The sequence below is a fragment of the Bos mutus genome, chromosome 3 (genome assembly GCF_027580195.1).
Source record: "Bos mutus isolate GX-2022 chromosome 3, NWIPB_WYAK_1.1, whole genome shotgun sequence".
Classification (NCBI taxonomy): domain Eukaryota; kingdom Metazoa; phylum Chordata; class Mammalia; order Artiodactyla; family Bovidae; genus Bos; species Bos mutus.
The window spans coordinates 64,974,158-64,986,545 of record NC_091619.1 but is presented as its reverse complement, the minus strand read 5'-3'; the positions used below and the strand labels follow the sequence as shown (position 1 = coordinate 64,986,545).

The 12,388-nt window shown below is 40.6% G+C and overlaps 1 protein-coding gene across 2 annotated transcripts in view; it reads left to right on the top strand.

Moving 5' to 3' along the window:
• AK5 (adenylate kinase 5) overlaps positions 1 to 11,705 on the top strand; it is a 259,170-nt gene extending 247,465 nt beyond the window's left edge. The window contains exon 14 of one of the 2 annotated variants that reach the window (XM_070367844.1): positions 10,392 to 11,705. In XM_070367844.1, the coding sequence (XP_070223945.1) occupies positions 10,392 to 10,460 (69 nt within the window). In that variant the 3' untranslated portion in view covers positions 10,461 to 11,705. The remainder of the gene's footprint in view (positions 1 to 10,391) is intronic. The other variant, XM_005896804.2, reaches the window with a different exon arrangement.
• Positions 11,706 to 12,388: the final 683 nt, after the last annotated feature.

Genomic DNA, 12,388 nt, shown 5'->3' with positions numbered 1-12,388 from the left:
TATCTTTAAAGAAATGTTTTAATGTGTTTCCACATAATTCAAAACTTGTGTCCAGATATAGGTCTGATTTTCACTGATCCTCAATGGCATGATAATTTTGTTTTAACTCAAGAATGTTTTCTGTAAGTATTTTTTATGTACCACTCTCTCTTGTTTTTCTCAAGTACACACAGATCTCTTCTTCCAGTGCCACCCGATAGAAATTTAATGTGAGCCACATGTGTAATTTTAAATTTTCTAATAGCCATAATTTTAAAAGGAAAAGGAAACAAGTGACACTTTTTATCAGGCCTTTGAAATCTGGTGTGTACTTCACACTTGCAACACAGCTCATTTTGCGGTAGCCACATTCCAAGGGCTCAGTAGCAACAGTGACTTCTGGACTAGACAGCTCAGTTTTCTATCTATAAGCCACTCCATTATTTTCAATTTTTTTCTGTCTACTTTCTAGGAAAAATCCCAAAGTTGTCTTCCACGTTACCCAACTCAATTTTCTACTCCATTGCTCCTTCTTTCCAGCTACCAACATTGATTTTAATTCTCATGTGTTTTTCTGTATTTTTACCTTAGCTGATTCTTTTCATCTGATGCTGTTGCTATTTCAGTCTAAACCTGTTCTAATTTCATGACTTTCTGCTCTTATTGATAGCAACCATGTTTTCTTACATACTGCATACTGTTTAAACTAACAACGAAAGTGAAAATATTAGTCTTTGAGTTGTGTCGGACTTTTTGTGACCCTGTGGACTCCTCCGTCCATGGGATTCTCCAGGCAAGAATACTGGAATGGGTTGCCATTCCCTTCTCCAGGGGATCTTCCCAACCCAGGGATCAAACCCGGGTCCCCTGCATTGTAGGCAGGTTCTTTACCATCTGAGCCACCAGAGAAACTCAAAATATACATTAATTGTCCCTCCTGTGTGCTCTCATAAACACCATTTCTCTCTCCATCTTTGTATTTATTATGTTTTGCTTTTTATTTCTTTACTTCTCTACATCTACCAATAAGAAGTGAACTCCCTCCCCTTGCCGCCCCTCTCCCTCTCCCTCCTTCTGACATTAATCAACACATACTTCTTCTATGGTGGAAAGTTCTGATTTCATGAAAATACTACCATCCTGTACACATGTCTGAAGCATCTGGAAGTCAATACATGTTGCAGAAATGGTTTTTTTTAATAGTTACTAACATTCCATATTAACATATTATCTAATTTATTCAACTAGTTTATTTCTCATTTAGTTTGGTTACTACTAAATATGCAGTAAATAAACACACTCATTTAGGCTTTTGTTTCTAGTATGAGAGACTGCTGAACTGTTTTAAGCAGAGACCTCTTAATCTCCTTCACCGATTTCTCCCAAGCCCACCAATCCCCCTTCCCCCGCTTCTGGCAACCACCCATCTTTTCTCTGTCTGTGAGTCTATTTTCCCTTTGTTCTCTTTGTCTCTGTCATGACTTATTTCACTTAGCACAGTATCCTCTAGATCCATCTATTTTGTCGTTCTTTTTGTGGCTGAGTGGTATTCCACTGTGTATATGTACCCGTCGTCTTTGTCTATTCATCTACTGATGAATGTTTAGGCTGTTCCCATATCTTGATTATTGTGAATAGTGGTGCATATATGTTTTCCCATTAGTGTTTTTTTTCCCTTTGGGTTATGCAGAATCATGTGGTAGCTCTGTTTTTAATTTTTTAGGAACATCCATACATCCATATTATTTTCCACAGTGTGTGTAGCAATTCATATTCCCATCAACAGTGCACAGGGGTTCTGTTTTCTCTGCATCCTCACCAATATGTTATTTTTTGTCTTTTTGACAATAGCCATTCTGACAGGTGTGAGGTGATATCTCACTGTGGTCTTGATTTGCATTCCCTGATGATCTGTGACACTGAGCATGTTTTCAAGTGTCTGTTGGCCATCTGTATGTCTCTTTAGGAAAAATATCTATTCTGGCCTTCTTCAAAATAGATATTTCATTTCCCACTCATTTCCCTTTCTCTCTCTGTTACACTGAGAATTCTTTGAAACATAGAAAAGCTTTGGGATTTCCCCGGTCCTGGATGCCTGGCCTCTTTGGTCAAGGCCCCACCTCAGCTGAGTTTCCTTCTCAGTTCTGAGTCTGTAGCTTCCTCGCATTCAGTCTGGACCTGCCCTGCTCGAGTGCTCCTAGCAACCTGGACCTGGAGACAACCGTCTCTCCTGCCCACTGGTCCCGGAGAAAGGAAGGTGCATGAAGGAGAGAATGAGTGACTTAGAGGAACCCTGAGGGTCTGTCCTCCCGCTTGGCAAATGAGGCATAAATCTCCTGTCTGTCTCTGAGAGACTTAAGAAATTCATTCCTTATGACTCTGCCTGAAAGAATCTTCTTTCTACCCTCCGCCACCCTTCTGATCAGCAGGCCTTCACTAGATTCCCACAAAGAGCTTTTGATTCGGCCCAGCGTTCTCTGCACCCCTGTGGCCCTGTTGAAAAGAGTTGTGCTCACTGCAGGCTTGTCTCCCCCGAGAACAGCAGGCGGAAGAGAACGCCAGACCTTTGTTCTCTTCTGAACACAGTCTTAATTGTCTTTCTCTGGTTGCTTTCATCATGGCCAGGCTTTGTTTTAACCAACTCAGGGCAGTCCCTTCTCTGGGCTCCAACCCCGTCTCGAGGACCTTCCCAGGAGCCACTGCCATGGATTCTACCAGCAGAGAATTGGCGCTGTTCCATCCAGGTCCTTGCCAGAGTCCACAGACATTCATGGGGTGTCTCCAATGTCCAAATGTTGGGTGCTTAGTGCTGGGTATTCAGAGAGGAAAAGAGACGCATGAAACTTTGTACCCACAGCATGGTTGTAAATGTAATAATAGGATTTACAAAATGTTTCAAGTATTTGGAGGCACAGAACTTGGGCCTGGAGAGGCAGATAACAGTTTCAGGAAGAAGACATTTGAGCTGGGTCTAAAGGGAGAGTAGAAGTTAGAGCCAGATGGAAGGGAGGGGACCGAGGCTCTGAGAGTGAGAAAGAGCCCAGTAATGCTAGTACAGGACGAAGTGCACACAGATGGATTAAAGTGGTGGCAGACTTGACTGAAAAGCAAGGTGAAGGCCCCATTCCTCCCTTATGCAATAAATTTTCTAGAAGGAATTATCCAGTAGAGATATGATCTGGGCCAAGTAGGTAATTTACATTTTCCTAGTATTCTCGTTCACCAAGAAAAAAAGAAGTAGCAAAAAACAAGTCATATTAATTTAACAATATATTTTCTTTAACCTAATATAGCCTAAATATTATCATTTTAACATGTAATCAATATAAAAAATAATATTGAGATGGTTTTACATTCTTTTTTTAATCTCTGTCTTCAAAATCTGGTACTTAAGCCTATCTCAATTCACGTGCTAAATTTTCATCAGAAATACTAGAATGGTATTTGTATTTCATAAAATTTACAATTGAAAAGGTAGATTTCACACACTCAAGTTGTTCAAATATATTTTTAATTTTCCAATAACTGAGTCAAGTATTAGTTTTTAAAGTTAATTTTAATTACAGAACATCAAAAACTTAATTCCTCTGGTGTACTGACCACATTTCAGGTGTTCCGAAGCCACCTGTGGCTGGTAGCTACTGTATCCTGGGTAGTCCTAACTTCTTCAAGGAAGTTTGAACTAAGTCCTGCAAGTAAGGAAGGGAACCACAGAGTCATTTCAAGCAGGGACATGGCTGATCAGATCTGTTTAGAAAGGTCACTTTTAGAAAGGATAGTTTGGTTTTTTTCCATATCTGTGAAAAGATCTGCTAGTCAAATGTAAACTTTGGACAAAATTGGGAGGAGGAGAAGGAAGGAAAGAGAATAGCAAGTTTAAACGGGCAGACTGCTGTTACCCTGGGAAGTCCTGTGAAAAGAGCAGTCATCAACGTGCAGATTATAAATCATCCTTGTATTTTTGTTAAAGCTCGTCCTTAAAGTAAAGGTACATTGTCCTCCTTCTTTCTAAGGCCTTGAGAGTGAGAAGGAATGTGTGACGTGACCAGATCAATGAAGTGGACAACTCCCCAGGGGCAGCCTTTTTCATGATCCTAACTTTGCAAAAGTGCATCTGATGATTGTCCACAGACATGCACAAGTTCTAAGCACCCCTCCCCTCTGGCGATAGGGATCCCTGTGGTTGAACAGAGGACGGGGTGAAAGAGGAAGAAGGTGGCCCACACAATCAGCATAAATCACTCAGTGGCAGCTTGGGTTTGTCCCAGGAGCCCCATGGCGCCAATACATGAAAAATGAAACTCAAGCAATGTTTTGAATAGTGTGGGAAAATTCAGGAAAAACACTCGATCTGGGCAGTGTTTAAAACAGCTGACTATTTTATGGTTCATAAATTCATAGAACTAAAGAAAAAGAGTAGACAAAACGTGCCAATCCCAGGGTGATATAACTACTTTCCTAATTTATGATCTGTTCCGCTGACAGCTGAGCAGAAATATTATCTCTGATTAGTTTTCCTTTGAGAAGTCAGGTGAAACCTCAGAAATTTAATCATAGCTCCTATTCGCTGGCCTTTAGTTTTCTTGTTTAAAAATTCTTTTGTATATTGGTCACTTAACTGCAGGACTTTATATCAAGTCTCATAACAAGAAGGGTAATAAGTTCTCCAAGCAAATCCACTTACCTGGTTCTCAATTAAATTAAAGATATGAAAACCTCGTACATTCCGACTCAGCTGATTTAGAACTGGAGCTCCTTTGGGGTAAGATCATGGGGTTTACTTTCACTCTTCCTGGGTAAAGAAGGTTGCTGTACATTGATATTATCAGCATTGATGACATGTTGAAAACTGACTGTAAGTGGGAGGACACCATATTTTTGAGTTTGCACAATTGCCGAGGAAGCTCTCTTCATACTGAACAGTTAGTGTGCCGTTTACACAGGATTCTCATCTGTTCACTAAAGACTTAACACTAGTGCCTTGTGAGCTGGTTTAAATTTGCTGAAGTTGTGAGCACCGAGAATAGTTCCTGTTGCTTAGAAAGCACTTAGGAGGTTGGTTCTTTTCCATTTCCTATGAGTTCCACAGTTACATATGAAAATATAAAAGCCACTGGTTGTTCTCTTAAAATATTCCCCTTGTGGGTATTAGATGAGATTAAGGAAATGTCCAGGTAATTGCTCAAGAACTGGAGGACAGATTTGGAGAGTAGACAGAAGGCTTTCGTCCCACTCTGTTACTTGGGCTCTCTTTCGCTCCATAAAAGTCCAACCCATTCTTTTCCCAACATGCTCATGCCCACATGCACACACACACACACACACGTGTGTGTGTGTGCATCTCATTGGCTCTAAAATTCTATTCTCAGAGTTTTGCTTCTGGGGCCTAATGAGGGTCTCAGATTAGTTTCATAGATTTCCTACTCACTGGAGTCAAAGGCTGCTTTCTCCATCTAGAAAGCCTGATTATTTGATTTTGTCTTGAAATCTCCTCACGTCCTTGGGCTCCACAGAGGCACACACCACAGCACGTGACTCTGGATGGCAATGAGTAGCTTTCTTTTCTTTAATTAAATAAATAAATCCCTGGATTTAAGCCACAAAGCAAAATGAAGAAGGGAGGTATTGGATGAAAATAGAAACGGGAAATGGTCCAGTTAAAGCTCCAGGGCATGACTCACTCCTGCAGCCCAGCTCGCAGCTCCCCCCAAACATCAGCCTTGGCCTGACTGACACGATCCCATTGAAATGCCTTCCTCCCCCAAGTCCCCTCCATTGGAAAATATCAAGTGTCGCCCTTCAGATGCTTGTTCTCATTAGCCCTTGTATCTGAAACTAAGTTGCCCAGTTTTTACAGAGGGGAATCCCATACCATTCTATAAAGTCCAGATTGCGGATCAGAAAATAGACTCCAACAGTGTATTTCTGGCCCTACAACAGCCTGTTTATGTAAAGAAAGGGAAGAAGGAATGGGAAAATGAGGGTACTTTTTTCTTTAACCTTTATTGAAATATAGTTGACTTACGATGTGTTAGTTTCAGGTGTACAGCAAAGTGATTCCATTATACATATATATTTATACATACTTCTTAAGATTCTTTTCCATTATAGGTTATTACAAGATATTGAGTACAGCTCCTGTGCTTCCCTGGTAGCTCAGTGGTGAAGTATCTGCCTGCAATACAGGGTACACGGGTTCGATCCCTGGGTCGGCAATGTCCCCTGGAGAAGGAACCCACTCAAGTATATTTGCCTGAGAAATCCCATGAACAAAGGAGCCTGGGGGCCCAGGAGGTCACCAGAGTCAGACACAACTTAGCGACTATACCACCGCCACGACCACCACCCTGTGCTATACAGCAGGTCCTTGTTGTTGATCTATTTTACATAAGGTAGTCTGAAAAGTGAAAAGTGTTAGTTGCTCAGTCATGCCTGACTCTTTTTCAGCCCCATGCACTGTAGCCCGCCAGGCTCCTCTGTCCTTAGAATTCTCCAGGCAAGTACTGGAGTGGGTAGCCATTCCCTTCTCCAGAATATCTTCCCGACCCAGGGATTGAACCTGGGTCTCCTGCATTGCAGATTCTTTACTGTCTGAGCCACCAGGGAGTCACCCAGTAGTATGTATATTTTAATTTCAAACTCCTAATTTATCCCTCCCCAATGCCTTTTCCCTTTGGTAACCATAAATTTGTTTTCTATGTCTATTAGTCTTTTTCTGGTTAGTAAATAAGTTCATTTGTCATTATTTTTAGATTCCACAAATAAGCAATACCATATGGTATTTGTCTTTTTCTGACTTACTTCACTTATTGTGACAATCTCTAGGTCCAACCAGGTTGCTGCAAGTGCCATTATTTCATTCTTTTTGATGGCCAAATAATATTCCATTGTATCTGTGTACCACATCTTCTTTATCCATTCATCTGTCGATGGACCTTTAAGTTGCCTCCATGTCATAACTATTGTAAATAGTGCTATGAACACTATGGTGCATGTATTCTTTTGAATAATAGTTTTCTCCAAACATATGCCTAGGAGTGAGATCATTGGAGAGGATCCAGTGGAGAGGTGGAAAGTGTCACTTGGAGAGGACACTTTCTTTCATTCAACTTCTCTTTCCTTTGCCTACCTCTCTAGAGTCAAGCTCTGAGGGTACAAATGCTGAGTGATGGCCCTGTCATCAAAGAGCTGGCTGTGTAGATATTTGGGATAGTGGTAGGTTATATCTGGCCAAGAAGTAAAAAGTTGAACATCACAGTGAACTGCAACCACTTGAAAATGTTGAAAGAGCCATTATTTCATTACGATGACAAGTAGGGAAAGTTAACACTAGAAAGAAATGTTGTTATAATGAACAAATGTGTTTTCATCAGTCTAGAAGAAATTCTGGTTAACAGTCAACCAAATTATATGACTTTGACACTGCCATTATACCAAATTAGCAGGTTATCAATCAACAAAAAAATGGAGGAAAAAAGAGAGGATGTAATCAGTGTTCTTTTAAAAGAAATATTTTGTACGAATAACTTATCAGTGTTAGGAAACATGATGCGTATTAGATAGGAGACAAGAAGTGGGAAACATAAGCGTGAGTTTCTTTTGGAAGGAAGAAAAATTTAGAAAAGCATGTAAGGTTACAAGTGCTGGGTGGCATTGGTTAGAAAAGAGTGGGTTGGAAGAGGGAAATGTTACAGGACTAGTTAGTAGAAATAGGGGACGTGTTAGGTCAGTTAAATGCAACTAGAGTTCAACAAGACATTATGGAGAACAGATAAAGAGGAAACTGCAAAATATAGTTAGGGTAACTATAACTAGTTAGGGTTTGTCCAAATGAAGCAGAGGCTGTAACCAAACCGAAAAGCCCTCTACAGGCATCCCTGGATTAGATAATTATAATGAGAAAGCCTACATGCAAATAAAGTAGAAGGTGACTTGGGGGTCAATCCGTAATTAGCTGCTTCTTCTGGAGGAGATTGGAGTGAACTTTGGGAAGTGTTTGTGCCAGGTACAAAGCATTGGAAACAAGGAGAGAAAACTTACAAGGATGTACTGAAAGGTTGTAGAGTCTCTGCTCAGGGAACTTCCTGGGGAACAGAGACCTGATACCTCTTGCACTGATACAGTCACAGATCATGTAAATAATAAGCCTGTGCTATGGATTTACCTCTGCTCACCCACCCTCCGTGAGAGGAGGTGAGGAAAGTGAATTTACAGTCTCTTTTTCTCTTCCCTCCTCCCAGTATTTGAAAAGGTGTGTTAGAGGACTGCTCAGCAGGACAACAAGCAGTGGCAGGGACAAAGTGCGGATGAACCTTGAAAACATGCTTAGTGAAAGAAAAATCACAAAAGACTGCGTATTATGTGATTCCATTTATATAAAATGTCCAAACAGGCAAATCTATGGAGATACAAGCTCATCCCAACCTATTCTTCTAGCCTCCCCACTTCCTTTGAAACTAGTTTGCACAAAGAATGTAGACAGGACCAATCATCTAGTGTTTCTCAAAGTGTGGGCCAAGATGACCCACATCAAGATCATTGGGAGAACTTATGAAATATGCAGATTAGAAGGCCAGCCCAAACTCACCAAATGAAAACCTCTGGAGATGAAGTCTGAAGAAGCTCACTGCCCCAACCCTTCTGTGAGTCTCATTCCAATCACCAGGCTTCTACTTTCTATGGACACTACGTGTGCAGTGGGACAAACCTCAGCAATTGGCACGATTTTAGGGAATTTTGAAAGGAAGGGATAGTAGTGCCTTCATGCCCAGAAAATCAGCTCCCCTCTGCTTCCTCTGTAGCTGGCTCCTTGTCCCGGTGTATCAAGTCTCCAAGAGGACTCTGCCTTAGCATCTAGCACCCCTGCAAGTTGAGGTCCCAGCTTTTGCTTTCTCCACACTCATCCCTCTTATCCCCCAACTTCTGCCCTATTCATACCCTGCCCCAAACACTCCAGAACACTCAGAAGTCTCATTTTAACTAACTTGAGTCTTTCCATGACCTTTAACAATAATTTGTTTACCTCAATAGGCTCCTAGTCTTTGCTGTTGTTGTTAGGCCAGTTTTAGGTTCACCGCAAAATCGAGCACTAACAACAACAGCAAAGACTAGGAGCCTATTGAGGTAAACAAATTATTGTTAAAGGTCATGGAAAGACTTGAGTATATACTCCCTGGCCCCAAACACACACAACCTCTCCCACTAACAACATCCTACACAGAATTCCCTGGAGGTTCTAGTAGTCAGGATTCCAAGTTTTCACTGCCATGGTCCAGGTTGAATCCTTAGTCAGGGAACTGAGATCCTGCAAGCCACAAGGCACAACCAGAAAAACAACCCCCCACCCCGACCCCCACTAAACATCCCACACAGGAGCAGCACATACAGTATAACTGATGAACTTATATCAACACATCATCACCACTCAACAGAATTGATATTATGGGCTCACTTTTATTTGGCTGCACGGGGTCTTAGTTGCAGCATGCAAGATCTTCGTTGCAGCATGCAGACAGTTAGGTGTGGCATGCAGGATCTAGTTTTCTGACCACGGATAAAAGCTGGGCCCCTGCACTGACAGCACGGAGTCTTTAGCCACTGAACCACCATGGGAGTCCCAGGGTTCACTCTTGGCATGGCATGTTCTATGGGTTTTGACAAAGGTATAGCAGCGTGGATCCATGGTTACAGTACCACACAGAATAGTTTCACTACCATAAAAACCATGTGTTCCACTTACTCATTCCTCTCTCCCCCCAACTCAATATTTTTACTATGTCTCCATAGTTTTGTCATTTTTCTGTTGTTATATTGTATGCAGCCTTTTGAGATTGGCTTCTTTCATTTAGTAATATGTATTTACATTTCCTCCATGTCTTTTCATGGTTTGACAGCCCATTTCCTTTAAGCTCTAAATAATATCCCATTGTTTGGATGCACCACAGTTTATTTATCCACTCACCTAACTAAGGACATCTCTGTTGCTTCCAACTTTTTGCAATCATGAATAAAGCTCCTATAACCCTGTGTGCAGGTTTTTGTGTGGGCTCATTTGCCTAAGTACCAAGGAGCACAAACTGTTGGATCATATGCTAAGAATGCTTAATTTGTAAGAAATGGACAAATGGTTTTCCCAAGTGGCTGTACATTTTGCATTCCCGTCATTCCTGTGCCTCCCCACCCTCACCAGCATTTGATGTTTTAGACTTTGCCCATTCAAATAGTTGTGTAGTGGTATCTCATTATGTTAATTAGGCACCTAGTTTTTAAACAACTACTCTTTTCTCCATGGCTTTGGAGTCCTGTGTTTTAAACTTTTGCACTGCAACTTAAAAGCAGGTAATCTTTATTACTAAAAATGGTCTTATTTATAAACATTTCTTACAAACTTTCTCTTTCTTCCTTTTACACAGATAAATGCAGAGGGCACACCAGAAGAAGTTTTTCTTCAACTCTGCACAGCTATTGACTCTATTTTCTGAAGGCAAAAATGCATGTATGTTGACAGTGGAACAGAGAAAAATATTAAAAGGTTCATCGCTTAACACAGTATGTTTCAATTTAAACCTTCTGTGTGTCCCCCGCCTCAAAATCCTGACATTGCTGTTTGCTTCCCAGCTTGACCTGAGAGGTGTGTGGAAATCATGCATGGTGTATTTGGTATTATCCAGCCTTTTCTTCCTCAGTCAGACAGCAGTCTGCACTCACAGCACGCACTCTTTTCTGTCACCTCAGAGCTAAATTAGTCCGTGAACAGCAGTGCAGTGCCCGTCGGTGTCAGTTGTGCCTTCAGGACTAATCATTTGATTCTACTCTCCTCAGAGAGGGAGGAGTTAGCGTCCTTAACGCCACATCACATCTCCCTTCCTCTCTTCAAGATTCGTTACTGAACTGAAGGCCCTTAATATGGGGGGCAAGCTGGGGCATCGCCCTCTGGAAGCTGTTTCCTCAAAGTCTCATCCAGCTCAGAACCACAGAGATTGGGTTAACAAGTGAACACCAACTGTTCCTAGGAAATTTGATTACATTTCTAAAAATGTTATAAAAGCTTTTTAAAATTTGAAAGTGTATAGCTTTTTCCAAGATAGCAAAATCTAGACTAGTCACCGATAACATTTCTCTATTCATTTCTATAAAACTGGCTACTTGGAATACTGTCATATTGGCTAAGAGAACAAATTGGATAAACTGTCTAACCTAGACTCTTCTATAAAACAGTTGGTGCATCTGGGGAATTATAATTAATACCAATGACCACACAGAATTTAAAAGCATGAGGTGATTTGTTATTGCATTCACTGGGCTAACATCAACTTGTGTCACCTGTGTAGTTACCAAGCGAGTAAGAAATGTAATAACAAAACTGACGTGGGAGGAAGGGACATGTCAGTACACAATGTTTATCAGAGTTTAATGCTGTATTTGTTCCATAAAGGCCCTTTACAGAGGTTTGCAAGCCTTATATCCATATGTAAAATTGTGTTTCCTCAAATCAAACCAGTGAAGTTTGGGTTCTCTTTTGTGCTACCAGCTGCCAAGTCAGAGTTTCTTATATATTCTACTGGAATAATTGCATCTAGTCACTACAAAATACCACAGTTTCAATTTGCATGATTTTTTTTTTCTTCAATGGTTGTGCAGGATTGAAGGATTCATTTCTGGGACAGATTGTATTTTTTAAATCTTTTTTTTTTTTTCTTGAAATGGATATGTACAAATAAAATAAATGGAACACAGGATAACTCTTTTTCTATTTATTTGTAACTCACATCATTCTGGAAAGCATTTGAAGCCTTATTCCAAACAGAATTTCAAAGGCAAACACAGTAATAGTTGAGATTTATGATATGCTCATATGGTTTTAATTTTGGCCATAGATCAGTTTTGAGCTATTACAGAGAGCACTCTTAGTGTATTCATGATACATGGTAATTTTCATATTTCCTTTTACTCTAGCAGTCATTCTTAAACAGAAATGTCAGTGTTTGCTAAAGAAGAAATTAAATTTCTTTGGTTACAATTATGTCTCTATTAACAAAAAGGGGCATGTTCCTACAGCTCACACAGTTGTCAAATACTTTATTACTACCCCAAGTTGTAACACTCTCTACAGGGGAACACAAGGAGTATTTGAGCAAATTAGAGAGAGAGTTACAGGATGAAAATTATCAGTTGTGCCAGAAAACACAAAATGACTCTTTGTTGAGATTAACATTCTTTAAACACATACCACATATTGGTAAACAGTCCATGCCCACCACAGCTTTGACAGACAGCAGGGCAGCAGACAAGCCCAGCCATGGCTTTTATGGCTGCAGTTGGCTACCCTCTTAAGAAAAAAAAATTAGCAGGGGTAAATGGCTTTGCCCCAAAGAGTATCTAGAGGTACAAATCAAGTCTTCTACAAAAC